Here is a 14,669-nt window from a genome sequence, read left to right as displayed (position 1 = left end):
CTCTTAATGCTGCTGCCCTAGCTGAGGCCCTAAATGTGTGCTGCCTGAATGACTGCCAATTCCTCCTGAGTAGTTTCCCTGCCTCCAATATTTCCCCACACCAAATTACCTTGTACACTACTGCCTGAATGTTCTTCCTAAAATACAGCTCAGATCCTCTCACAGCTCAGAAGCTGTAACGGTCTCTACTATCTACAGGATATGGTCCAAATGACTTAGTCTGCATTTCTAATTGAGTCTTACTTTCTGTCCAATTATACAACACCCACGAATAGCCATAAAACCTACAGACTTACTTATACACACAAACACACACACACACACACACACACACACAACTTATGCAGTATGTTCCCCCAAACTCTTGGATACTTTTTGTCTGCTTCTGCCTCTGCCTAGAAATAGCCAAGCCGAGATCCTACCTGACTTAAGATTCAACATCAAAACTCCTTCATGATTACTGCCTTTCTCAACTGAAAGCGAGCTCTCCCTCCTCTAAGCTTCCAAAGTACTTTCTCATCTCTCACTCAGTTTCTTTACTTATAAGTTATTTACTAACATCCTCTAAAAGATAGTAAGGTCCCTGAGGGCACAGATGCCTTTATCTTTATATTCTTATTCACACATAGATGTTCAAATTAAAACTGTTCAGAGAATGTAGTGAGATCAACCTCAGCAATTTCGTGGTGTTCCCCTTGGGAACAGGTTTCCAAGACTATCTGCTCAAATCTTCACTTGCAAAACCAAGTAAACTTCTAAAATCGCTATAACTTCCAAGACATACCAGAGATATGATATGTCTTGCAACTTTATGCCAAAGATCAGTGATCTGGGCTAAAAAGTCCTTTTAACAATAACTTAAAAGAGAGTAAACACCAGCTGTCAGGCCCTGCTTCAAAGGCAGTAAGATCAACAGGAAGAAAGGGGATTTTATGAAAGCTTAAAGAATACCATTCTTTGCATTTATCAGTATAAACAGATACCACCTGTTCCACAAAGCCTTCTTCAAACCTGATCCCACAGCAAGACTCAACTCCTTTCTTCTCTGTGTACCCAAAATATTCTATACTTCTCTTATTGCCTTTAATACTGTTTTATATTATACTGTTTAGCCTTATGTGTTCTCTGCTGCTCAGATGTAGCCTCCTTGAGGGCAGAGACTACACGTAGTTCATCTCAATATCCCAACAGTCTTTGGCACTTTGCTTTTTATAGAGTAAATATTTAACATCTGCACATACTATAAAATAAAATATGCGTATAACGCAATGGCAGCAGTGAACCAACAGGACCATTTACAAAGATTCCTATTGAGTCCTCATTTCACCTTGATGGGACGTTAGATGATCCTTGGAAGGGAGCAAGGGGGATGAGTAGAGTATTCAGAAGGATTTTCACAGTTTCCTGAAAGTATATCTGTGCTTGACGGAGAAAATGAGACCAGATATAATAAATTCTCACCTGCATACAGACAACTTAGGCTGAGGACTGTCACATCTTGTAGACGAGAAGGATTGAGAGGTTCCAACACAGGTAGAGAAAGGGTATCCAACGCCATAGTTACATCAATCACCAATGAATGAAAGCTGGAACACGACAGAGATCGACAAGTGTCTCTTAGAATCATTCACTTCTATAATGTGACAGTTAAAGCAATTACCAGCACGGGCCTGGCACAGTGGCTCACACCTAAAATCCCAACACTTTAGGAGGCCAAGGTGGGAGGATTGCTTGAGCCCAGGAGTTCAAGACCAGCCTGGGCAACATGGCAAAACCCTGACTCTACAAAAAATACAAAAATTTGCCAGGCACGGTGGTGTGTGCCTGTAGCCCCAGCTACTCAGGAGGTGGGAGAACTGCTTGAGCCCAGGAGACAGAGGTTACAGGGAGCCGAGATTGCATCCCTGCACTCCAGCCTGGGTGACGGAACAAGACCCTATCCCAAAAACAAAACAAAACAAAACGAAAAAAGTAAAGCATGTGCACCGTGAAGCACCTTACCCATTACGAACAGCAGTGGCATCTGCTACTGTTGCAGGCATTATGAAGAAGGAATTAGCTAACACTGCATCTTGGAACCGATTGATATAGCGTAGGAAATATGGCAGGTTCAAACACACACGCAGTAGCTTCTCCGAGCCACCTAAATGAATGAAAACCACGACCTTACAAACAGGCCTTTGTCTGATGCTTGATTCTTATGCACATGACAGAAGCACACTTAAGGAATTTTTAATAGCCCAGAAATCAGCTTTCTGATAACAGTTGAGAGTCTTACCAAGTTCTTGAAGACTAGCCACGTTCTGAGCTATGAACACATTCTTGGTTTTGATAGCTGAGGCTTGATCTGTAGATGACTGCTCATCACTTTCTCCTTCCACCTGAAAAGGAACATAAGGCCTGTCAAGATACTATTATCTCTTCACCAAACCAACTGTCAAAAGTGAGCAGTGGCTGCATGGATACTCTCCAGACTCCCCAGTTAATGATGGGAAAATTCCTTACTAATGTTGGAGAAAATACAAGTTACATTTCCAGGAGGAGGGAAAAAAACATACAGCTTTAAAATATATATATGTTCTATAACCAAAATGGAGTGAGGCCTTTATATAGAAAACTGTACATATACCTTACATTTGTTAATTTGCATTGAGAGAAGCCTAGAATGGTTGTCAAAACAGTAGTAACTGTGGACAGAAGAAGGAGTTGGGGTGAATTTTACTTGCTTTATTTTGTATTCCTCAATTTCTTTTGTCCCACAGACATGTATATCATTTTATATCGCAAACATAAAATACATCACTTTTTCTCCCCTAGTGTCATCATCTTAACAAATCCCACAAAGAAGAAGACATTTGACTAAAGAAACTTACCAGAGTCTGTGTACTGATAGGTTGTGATGCTACAGTTCTAGGGTTAAAAACTGAGGTCAACTGGTTCAAAAAATTCATCTGTACCTCCTTTTGCCTCAACTCAGGGCTTACTGGTGAGGCCAGCTCTTTCTGATCTTCCACTGCAAAATACAAAAGCAAAAAAAGGGCTGAGGAAAGTGCCACTAGAAGGCAAAGGTGCCATGGAAAAGGTGCCATGAGGGTGGTCATGTGATCAGATCTGTCAAAGGAACACCCACCATCTGAAAGTGTCTTCACTGTTTGGGGCAGCTTGGCGGATTTCATCATTGCTGTAAATGTGATAATTTCAGTTCTATCTAGTCGGCTACAGCCAGTGCACAGGCCCTTGATTAGAAGAATCAAGTGTTTCTGAAAAGAAAACAAATGCAGTGGGGAGAGCGGGGAGGGATAGCATTAGAAGATATACCTAATGTAAATGACGAGTTAATGGGTGCAGCACACCAACATGGCACTCGTATACATAGGTAACAAACCTGCACGTTGTACACATGTACCGTAGAACTTAAAGTATAATTTAAAAAAAAAAAGAAAGAAAGAAAACAAATGCAAATAGATCTTTCAGAAAATTCTACTCTTTTGGGAATTCTAACTGGCACAGGGTCAAATTTAGGTTCATATAAACACTAAAGCAAAGACCGCAAGCTGATGTCCTTAGACTGTACGTAGCTTGCAGATGTCTTATTGTTCTCGCAATATTTTTTTAAAATTTGAAGTGAATAAAAAGATTCACATGCAAATCCAAACTTCTCACTCTCAAATAATTCACAGTATAGCAACCTTGCACCTCCATTCCTGCATGGCAATAATAAGCCAGAGCCAAATAGTGGTTGGCCCCTGTAGTTGGGGCCTGCAATCTTCTCAACTAGCACACTTTACTCATTTTCTGTTACTTACCTGGCCAGCCTGGGCAAAATGGCAAAACCCTGACTCCACAAAAAATACAAAAATGTCCAATCCTTGAGAAGACTCTGTAGCCCCATGTACCAGAGGCCAGCAAAATACAGCTCCAATTCAACCACTGCCTGTTTTTGTAAATAAAGTTTACTGGAACACAGCCATATTCATCATTTACATATTAATCTACGGCTGTTTTCACACTAAAAAGGCAAAGTTAACTAGCTGCAACAGATAACATACAGCCTGCAAATGATTTTCTATCTGGCCTATTACAGAAAAAGTTCACTGACCTCTGCTCTATGCCACTAGTCAGTCACAATACTGCTTTGGAATAGGGCAAGAAATGGGCCCATCACTCTCACCTGGGACACAGCACAAGCCTCATCTGGATTCTCCAGACGCAGGAGAGAAAACTCAATTAGAACTTTACAGGCCGCTGCCACTGACTGAAGTTGGTTCCGGGGAACTGAGAAAGTAATAAACATTACTTAATTTCAGACTGCTCAGCCTTGGTCAAGAAATCAAGCAAAGTAAGTATTGAGCTCTATGTCCAACATTCCCAATATCATAACAATTATTCAGAGCCAAAAACCCAAGGGGTGAACAAAGGTATTTTAATATCAATAACTATCAGATCAATTTATCTCATATTTACTAGAAATCAGGATAACTGTAATAGGAAATACATCACACCAGTGCAAAGCACTTCAAATGTACTAACTCATCTAATTCTTAAACCAATTCTATGAGGCAGATATTCATATTATCCCTGTCCATTTTTAACAGCTGAGCTAACTAAATGACTTGACGAAAGTCACACAGCTAGATTTAAATCCAGGCAGTCAGCCTCTAGAGTTCATGCTCTTAACCACTAAACCAGGAGTGTGCAACCTTTTGGCTTCCCTGGGCTACACCAGAAGAATTGTCTTGGGCCACACAAAAAATATACTAACAGTAACAATAGCTGATGAGCTTTTTAAAAAAAAAAAAAAAAAAAAAAAAAAGACAAAAAAAAATCTCATAATGTTTTAGGAAAGTTTATGAATTTGTGTTGGACCAAATTCAGAGCCATCTCGTGGCCCTAAGGCCGTGAGTTGGACAAGCTTGCACTAGACGATACTACTACTCCTTCCCAAGGATTCTAAAATGATGTCCTGGTCAGGCGTAGTGGCTCACACCTATAATCCCAGCACTTCGGGAGGCTGAGGCAGGTGGATCACTTCAGCCCAGGAGTTCCAGACCAGGTTGGGCCAGCATGGTGAAACCCCATCTCTACCAAAAATACAAAAATTAGTCTCATAACCCAATCTCAAAATAAATAAATAAATGGATAAAATTTTTAAGTATAACTTAAAAAAAATAAAATGACTTCCTTACATAAAGTTTCTCCAAGCTAAAACTGATTTTTCTGCCAGTAGCCAGAGCCTGTATTAAACAGTATCTGACACTGAAGGATTACTCAGTAACTGGAAGAATTGTCTTGGGCCACACGAAAAATACACTAATTCTTCAGTGTCCTTTCAGTTTACTTGCTTAGCAAACTATTCAAATAAACAAATATGGTGACTCCTGCCTGTAATCCCAGCACTTTGGGAGGCCAAGCCAGGAGGATTGCTTAAGCCCAGGACTTCCAGACCAGCCTGGGCAACATAGAGAGACCCTGTCTCTACCAAAAAAATAAAATATTAATTGTGCGTATTGGCTTGTGCCTGTAGTCCCAGCTAGGACTGAGGAGGCTAAGGCAGGAGAATCACTAGAGCCCAGGAGTTCAAGGCTGCAGTGAGCTATGATCACACCACTGCACTCCAGCCTGGGTGACAGAGCAAGACCCTCTCTCTAAAAAAGCAAAATTAAAATAATTAGAATTCTTCAGAACTATTTGAGTCAAGATTTTAGAAAAGTGTAAAAATTCAGAAATGTAAAATAGGGCTTAGCCATTTTGGGGGTAGAAAAATGAAGAAACTAGAGAACTGAAGTTGAAATCCCTTCATATACCAGAGAACACAAGGGAGAATCCACATCCTCACCAAAACCAAATAGGAAATAGAGCCTTGAGTGGCTGCTAGCTCCAGAGGTCAGTATCCACCACCCTCTTCCCCAGGAAATTAACACACCAGTAATTACATGAGAAATCAATAAAATGCTTTGGATTAAGAAGGAAAAGGAGGTTGACTTAATACTTATAAAGCAGGTGTCCAAGCCAAGTAGTTTTAAAATTCCACTTGGTTAGCCTAGGTAAGGGAATCTCTGGAGCCTCATCCTAGCTGACAGTTGTCTCCACTCTTGGGTGAGCAGCTTAGGAGTGCTAAAACCTAGACTTCATTAACAACTTGTTCAGATACACTAACAAGAGGATAAACAATTCCCCTATTCACAAGCCCTCAGAAGGCAGGGACAAGAGTGGAATACTTACTGAGACTGCAAACTGTTGTAATATAGTGTGTGGAAAGTGCAACAAAAGATGAGTAGAATGGCTCATATTGCTTCTCATGGTGCAGGATTTCTGATTCACTGCAAAAATAATAACAATTCAGCCAGCATCTACTTAGCGCTTACTATGTGCCAGATACCCCTCTATGGATATTACGTTATTTAATCCTCACTACCTGGTAGATAGTATCATCAACCTATTCCCATTCAAGATTGGGAAAGATGGGGCGGGCAGATCACCTGAGGTCAGGAGTTCAAGACCAACTAGGCCAGCATGGTGAAAACCCATCTCCACTAAAAATGCAAAAATCAGCTAGACGTGGTGGCATGTGCCTATAGTCTCAGCTCCTCAGGAGGCTGAGGCAGGAGAATTGCTTGAACTTGGGAGGTAGAGGTTGCAGTGAGCCAAGATTGCACCACTGCACTCTAGCCTAGGTGATAGAGCGAGACTCCATCCCAAAAAAAGATTGGGAAGGTGAAGCTTAGAGAATTCAAATTAAATATCTCATTCAAGGTCATCAGGCTCAGGAAGAAGCAGAGACTAACAAACAGAAAACATTTTCAAAGTCAAGCAGAACTAATGAAATGCAAGTAAAGACCTAACAGGATACCAATCTGTTCTGTATTACTGGCTGGCAAAGACCGATCACTAATATGCCCTCATTATTGATAGCCAAAAAGGGGCAGACCAGAGTACTCAATATACTGTTAGTGGGAATACAGATTAAAGTAACCAATTTTAGACCAAATAAGGCTGGCCTGTAATGTGGTAACTTAAAAGGAATCAACAATTCAAGATAGGAAGTCATACGATGAGTGCTAAAATCCAAAATTCGCTGGATAACAGAGTCATCCCCTACTCCATCCCTCTGACTGTAGACTAAAGCGAGATCACAAAAGAGTCAGTGATTTTTTTTTTTTTTTTTTTTTAACCACATCCTTTATCCTTAGCTGGGGAAATGCCCTATTCTGAAAAAATCTAGAGACCAACTAGGTTTAAAGGCTGGATACATTTAAAGTCATTCTATCAAATCAGGTGCTAATCCACAATTGATGAAACACGGGCTGGGCACGGTGGCCGGCCGGGTATGGTGGCTCATGCCTCCAATCCCAGCACTTTGGGAGGTAGAGGTGGGTGGATGACAAGGTCAGGAGTTCATTCAAGACCAGCCCTCGGCCAAGAAGGTGAAATCCCATCTCTACTAAAGTTAAAAAATTAGCAAGGTGTGGTGGTACACGCCTGTAATCCCAGCTACTCAGGAGGCAGAGGACTGCTTGAACCAGGGAGGCGGAGGTTGCAGTGAGCTGAGATCGGGCCACTGCATTCCAGCCTGGGGGACAGTGAGACTCCGTCTCAGAAAAAAAAAAGAAACATGAAGGTAAAGCAAAGACTAAAATATATTTTATTAAATGGAAAGAACAACAGTGTGGTTGAATAGTTTCCTTAGTGAGTCAATCCCCAGCAAGAAGTTTCAACCTATGGCGGGACGCATTGTAGCTGGTGGCTCAAGCCTGTAATCACAGCACTTTGGGAGACAGAGGCTGGGGGATTATCTGAGGCCAGGTGTTCGAGACCAGCCTGGCCAATATGGTGAAACCCCGTCACTAATAAAAATACAAAAATTAGCCAGGTGTGGTGGCATCTGCCTGTAGTCCCAGCTACTCATGAGACTGAGGTACAACAATCGCTTAAACCAGGCAGGCAGAGTTGCAGTGAGCTGAGATTGTGCCACTGCACTCCAGCCTAGGAGAAAGAGTGAGACTCCAACTCAAAAAAAAAAAAAAAAAAAAAGAGTATCAACCTAAGAAGGGAAATGTAAACAGAGTGAATACTCCATTCACTGCCTGCAAGACTATCTACTTGCCAAATGAACACAAGAGCCAAAAGGACAAGTCACTATTTGGAAGGTGCCAATGTCAGTGATGAATCACCTTAAATAACACTTGAAAGTCTGGCATTACAAGCACTTTGCTATATGCAGAGCAAGGATAAATGGGTATGTATCAAAGATTAGTCCCTAACTCAGAATAACTCCTTCACCAAGAAAAAAAAATATTTATGGAGCATCTATGATGTGTGCAAGGATCCTCCTGCTAAGTGAGGGTCATTTTCCATTTGTCAGGGTACATAAAAAGGAGAAAATAAAAACCTTTCTACAACAAGTAGCATTCAAAAGTTCCTGGTGACTAAACACAGTTTTAAGGCTCACATGTACAGCAGAAAACTCCCTACTAAATCCCCATTTCTACCTCATATACTTAGTTTTTCCTTTACTTCCAGCCTTATACTTTCTTTTTTTGAGACGGAGTCTCGCTCTGTCGCCCAGGCTAGAGTGCAGAGGCATGATCTCAGCTCACTGCAACCTCCGCCTCCCGGGTTCAAGCGATTCTCCTGCCTCAGTCTCCTGAGTAGCTGGGATTACAGGTGCGTGCCACCACGCCCGGCTAATTTTTGTATTTGTTTTAGTAGAGACGGGGTTTCACCATGTTGGTTAGGCTGGTCTTAAACTCCTAACCTCATGATCCACCCGCCTCCGCCTCCCAAATTGCTGGGATTACAGGCATGAGCCTCCACGCCTGGCCCCACCCTTATACTTTCTTATTCGTTTTTCTAAGGCTTTCCCACTCTGACATTTGATGTTATTTTACCGGATTTATTTACCTTTCCTGATTTATTTCCAAAGTTCAGAGCTGCTTACCCCCACTTTTCCCAGCTGAACAGGTTTACCAAATCTAAGAGAAATACTGCCCACCCAAAGGATGGACTTAGCCTATTGCTTTCATACCAATTCTGAGAATGAAATATACATTTAAAAATATATATAGGAGTAAACTCATTTAATTGCCTGGTTCAGTATCATCCTATTGTGATCTAATGAACCCAACTTCCTCCCCTAGAAATACATAACATCCTTATTCCAATAAAGAAACAGGAAGAATAATGCATTTTGGGGAAAGACAGACATTGGCAGAGGAAAAATGGAACAATCTTCAGTTCTACTTAAAATGTGCATTGGACAACTAAGGATAAACCTGGGGAAAAATTGGTTTTGAAGACTTGAAAGAGGAAATAAAAAGTAATGGACATTGTCATATCTCTTGATTTTAAAGAAACAGTGTGCATGAGTCAGTTAATAGGGATGTGCTGCCATAATTTCCAACCTCACTCTCATTCCCTGAGAAAATGATAGACACCAAGACACCAGAGAATAAGAAATGGAAAAACGGAACAAAGGACAAAAAGTTGAGTAGGAAGGAGAAGAATGAAGAAATGGAAGCAAATATAAAGTACAGGAAGGAAAATAAAGAGATAGACGTGAAAATATGTCTTTGCTCTAATTGGTCAAGTATCTTCCTGAATCACCTGCCGCTCCTAATGAACTGCAACAACAGTACCGCTGAGCCTGAAACACAGTGGATAGACAGAGAATCTGAAGCTTTTATACTCTATACCAAATAAATGTGATGCAGAGTACAAAGGGAAACAGCAGCTAAGCAGAGAGGTCAGAGAAATTCAATTTGATGTGTAAGTGAAAAAAGAACTGGCAGCGTCTGGAAAAATCTAGCTCTTTTTAGGAAGAAATGGGAATCTGAGGAGGGGCATCATAAAAGACGAAAGATTCACCTCCCTTCTCCCTCTTCGATATCATACTATCAATCTTTTTTGTAAATGGTAGAAATTTCACAAGCTCCTTTCTCAAGTATATATACAATCCATTATGCTTATTCCTATCTTTCTATCTATAATCTGCTGCATGTTAACTGAAGAACTGAAAACTGTCTTTCAGATACTTCCCTCATACTCTTGACAAATCTGTGGTTAATGTGAAACTAAGACATAGAAACAGGAGTCAAAGACTAATCTCACAATCATTATCTATCTTTTGGTGGTGGGCTTTTTTTTTTTTTTTTCCTTTAGGTCATTTATCAATTTACATCCTACTGCTTACAAATTCAAAAGATCACAGCATGAGTGCATCCCTTTCTTCCCTTCAAGATTTTTAGGAAATTACTGTGCATTATCTAGTGGAAATGTTGTAACAGTCTCCCCCTTCCAAAGTAGGTCTCTTTGCCCTTAAATTCTAGCAAACATCTGGAAACAGAAACCTCGAACAGGTTTATCATTTAAAAGGCCAGGTCAGCCCAGAAAGAATTGGCTCAGAGAGAAGGAGCATATTTCTTTTTATCTACAAAGAGTCAGTCAAGCTGTCCAATGATAACCATGCTCACCAGCCTATCTTGCACAGAGTTAAGAAAGGAATTATCTATACCTTTAACACAGAAGGCTACATTCAGCAATGATTATACTAACTAATCCCATAGACGGCATGTGCTCCATTGAGCTAGTTCTGCTCCATTTCTGGCTTGGAAAAGTAACAGTGTGTTTAAAATGTTCTTTAAACTACCTATTAAGTAACAGTGTTAGAAAGAGTTTAAAGTGGGCCTAGTGGTGGGAGCCGGTAGTCTAGCTAGCTACTGTAGCTACTCAGGAGGCTGAAGTAGGAGCATCCAGTGAGCCCAGGAATTTGAGGCTACAGTAAGCTATAATTGTCCCACTGTACTCCAGTCAACAGTGGGAGATCCCATATTGTTTTCTTTTGTTTTGTTTTTTAGATGGAGTTTTTATCTTGTTGCCCGAGCTAGAGTGCAATGGTGCGATCTCAGCTCACTGTAACCTCCGCCTCCTGGGTTCAGAATCAATTCTCCTGCCTCAGCCTCCCGTGTAGCTGGGATTACAGGTGTTATAGGCGCGTGCCACCACGCGTGGCTAATTTTTTGTATTTTTAGTAGAAACAGGGTTTCACCATGTTAGCCAGGCTGGCTCAAACTCCTGACCTCAGGTTATCCTCCCGCCTTGGCCTCCCAAAGTGCTGAGTTAACAGTCGTGAGCCACTGTGCCCGGCCAACCCTGTCTCTTAAAAAAGAAAAAATATTTTAGTAGTCTTTTTAAGACACGCTAGCTAGCTACATGCTATGGAAAAAATCTTCCCTTTAAATAAATTCAGATATCTTTTTCTTTTAAAAAATCTAAGGACTTGAGAGTATGCTTTCCAACTTATCCATGTTGATCTATTTCTCCTCTGTTTCAGTTTGGTTGCAAAGTCAAACTTAAGAAATAGGGGTTAGACCTAGGAACGTTTAATCTACCTTTTCTTCAAAAGGTCAATTTCAACTATAAAAAAAGGTAGAATGTGGTGTACTGAGGAGTCTTGAGCACATCATCATTCTCAATAGTCAAGAGACAAATACAATGGATAAGCAGGCTACCAGGTAGAAAGTAATAGCTGGCATGATGGAGCCAGGATATCAAAAACGGAAGCAGATAGTAGACTGCAACAGAAAAACAGATGGTCCCCGGTGACAAGGAAGAAAAAACATGGCAGGCTTAACAAGAGAAAGAAACCAGGAAACTGCAGAAGATGGGAGTGGCAAGCACAGAACTAAAGTAGCAGCCTAGATGTCTCAACCTCTGATTAGCTAGAAAACAAGGACCACCTCAGCATCTACAGTGTTGGCTTTGATCTGGTACTACAGCTTCCTAAGCAAGACATACTCCCACAATTCTGAGACCTTTACTTTTTGAAAAGACAAGTAAATAAAACCTTTAGGCCGGGTGCAGTGGCTCATGCCTGTAATCCCAGCACTTTGGGAGGCCAAGGCAGGAGGATCACCTGAGGTCAGAAGTTCAAGACCAGCCTGGCCAGCATGGTGAAACCTCATCTCTACTATAAATACAAAAATTAGCCAGGTCTGGTGGCGCACGTCTATAATCCCAGCTACTGGGGAGGTTGAGGCACAAGAATCACTTGAGCCTGGGAGGCGTAGGTTTCAGTGAGGTAAAATCATGCCACTGCACTCCAGCCTGGGTGACAGAGCAAGACTCTGTCTCTAAATAAATAAATAAATAAATCCTTTGAAAATCAGAATAATGATAGCAGGGTATAATCTGTGTGCTCCAAGCTAGGGGTTGGCAAACTATGGTCTGCAGGCCAAATCCAGAAAGTCAGCTGTTTTTGTATGGCTAACAGCAGTTGAAAAAAAAAAAAAAATCAAAAGAATAGTTTGTGACATGTAAATATCACATGAAATTCAAATTTCACTGCCCACAGACACAATTTTAAACACAGCCATGCCCATTCATTTATGTATGGTGTGTGGCTGCTTTCACACAATGATGGCAGAGTTGAGCAGTCCACACAGAGACCACATGTCCCAAAATTATTTACTATCTGGCCATTCACAGGACGTTTGCCGACCCCTGCTTTATAACAAACTGAACACTTGATACGTTTAGCCGTTCTCACTGTAAAGAACTTGTAAGCCAGGTATTTCTTACAGAAATTTTTCTTTAGATCATACTCCTCTCACACAGCCTGCAGAGGACACATAGGCTTTCAAAGTTAACTGAGCTCCAAAAACCAGAAGACTTAAAAGATCTTGCCTTCCGGCCAGGCACAGTGGCTCACGCCTGTAATCCCAGCACTTTGGGAGGCTGAAGCGGGTGGATCACAAGGTCAGGAGATAGAGACCATCCTGACTAACACGGTGAAACCTCGTCTCGACTAAAAATATAAAAAATTAGCTGGGCATGGTGGCACGTGCCTGTAGTCCCAGCTACTCGGGAGGCTGACGCAGAAGAATGGTGTGAACCTGGGAGGTGGAGCTTGCAGTGAGCTGAGATGGCGCCACTGCACTCCAGCCTGGGTGACAGAGCAAGACTCCATCTCAAAAAAAAAAAAAAAAAGAGAGATCTTGCCTTCCAATAAATGCATTACCAAAGGGCCATCAGTTTGGACTTATTTTCTAAACCATAGAGATCTTATTAACATCTACAAATACAACTCTTGATTATCTGTACAAACAGACGGTATGGCAGAGACCACTACCACATATATAGCAAAATTCAAACCTAGTGATGTGTTTGGTTGGAGGGTGTTCCTTAAGTATTACAGCTTTAAAGGCATGGCCCCCAAATACAGGATTTACGGAAGGGTATCAACAAATTATTAATACTTTATAAGCTATCCAGCTCATGTCCAGAAAAACATAAAAGCAAATGTTCTAAAAAGACTGGAACGTTACTGATTCTACATAACATGAGTATGAGTCAGGAAAAATACTGCCAATCCAAACGTTTAAAACAAAAAGCAGCTACATAATTTGAAAGTAGCATATTTGAAACCTGTTTACATCTTCAGAACATTCCTGGCCTGATGATCAGATAAGAAAACCCATCTGTAAAGCTGACTGTGAAGTTACCAAACCCAACCACTATTTTATTATAATTTGTTAAAAACTCTGCATACAGATGAGGCACGGTGGCTCACACCTGTAATCCCAACACTTTGGGAAGCCGAGGTGGGCGGATCACAAGGTCAGGAAATCGAGACCATCCTGGCTAACATGGTGAAACCCCGTCTCTACAAAAAATACAAAAATGTAGCTGGGCGTGGTGGTGGGCGCCTGTAGTCCCAGCTACTCGGGAGGCTGAGGCAGGAGAATGGCGTGAACCCGGGAGGCAGAGCTTGCAGTGAGCCGAGATCGTGCCACTGCACTCCAGCCTGGGCGACAGAGCAAAACTCTATCTCAAAAACAAAACAAAACAAAACAAAAAAAACTGCATGCAAAGGATTACAAGCCTAACAACAACAAAAAGCACAAAAACAAGCAATTTGTCAAACCATGGGCCTCCTTTGAGTAACAAATAGCAATTTCTAACCTCTGTAGAGCACCTAGATATACCCTTGTCATCATGAAGCTAAAATGACCCAGTTAACAATTGCAGGGAGTTGCTGAAATGAGGTATGGCTAGAAAAATGAAAGTCAGTCTGGTTTTAAAAGCAAAAGTCTACCATTAAACTAATGAAAGACTGCTCCGAGCACAGTATGTCAGGAAAAGGAAGGCACTCTGAGATCACCATCTGTGTACCTATATAATAACTCTCAATAGCTAAGAATTGCTGTGCAAAAAGACAAAAACACACAAAAGGAAACCAATAGATAGTACCGTTTGTAAAAGAATGTGATGATATTTTAATGCAAGGGGGATGGGAGGCAGAGAGAGAACACACACACCACACATCCTCTGGGAAATTGACCTCTCAGACTCACACACTGAAATGTTTTTAATCAAAGACCGATACAGTAGGAATGCACAAGAAGTGCAACGTAAAAAGAGGTCATCAATGGTAGCTAGTGGCTTTAGTCACAGAAATAGCACGTGCCCCCACTGATTACAGCACCGCGGGGAGACCGTTATTAAATTATACCGTACGGCTCCGCTCCGGCCCAGGCTAGGGGAATGAGTGCGGGCGAGAAATGCAAACTCATCTGTGACTTGACCCAAGGGGCAGCCCCGTGAACATTCCCTTAAGAGGGCGAATGCATCTCAAAGTCACTCTCAACCGTGCCCGGCCACGCCCTCCCGCA

The 14,669-nt window shown here is 41.5% G+C and overlaps 1 protein-coding gene across 7 annotated transcripts in view; it reads right to left on the bottom strand.

Moving 5' to 3' along the window:
- The window catches only part of LOC105483121 (ubiquitin protein ligase E3 component n-recognin 4), a 140,140-nt gene that overhangs the window by 125,040 nt on the left and 431 nt on the right, over window positions 1–14,669 (bottom strand). For all 7 annotated transcript variants that reach the window (XM_011743792.3, XM_071099420.1, XM_071099424.1 and 4 more), the window contains exons 2-8: window positions 6,223–6,320; window positions 4,172–4,275; window positions 3,131–3,260; window positions 2,874–3,013; window positions 2,279–2,381; window positions 2,002–2,143; window positions 1,462–1,586 (exon numbers count right to left, since the gene is read on the bottom strand). In XM_011743792.3, coding sequence (XP_011742094.2) covers window positions 1,462–1,586; window positions 2,002–2,143; window positions 2,279–2,381; window positions 2,874–3,013; window positions 3,131–3,260; window positions 4,172–4,275; window positions 6,223–6,320 — 842 coding nt within the window. The remainder of the gene's footprint in view (window positions 1–1,461; window positions 1,587–2,001; window positions 2,144–2,278; window positions 2,382–2,873; window positions 3,014–3,130; window positions 3,261–4,171; window positions 4,276–6,222; window positions 6,321–14,669) is intronic.

The sequence above is a fragment of the Macaca nemestrina genome, chromosome 1 (genome assembly GCF_043159975.1).
Source record: "Macaca nemestrina isolate mMacNem1 chromosome 1, mMacNem.hap1, whole genome shotgun sequence".
In the NCBI taxonomy this organism is placed as follows: Eukaryota; Metazoa; Chordata; class Mammalia; order Primates; family Cercopithecidae; genus Macaca; species Macaca nemestrina.
The sequence above is the reverse complement of the archived record's forward strand: the minus strand, read 5'-3'. Positions and strand labels throughout refer to the sequence as shown.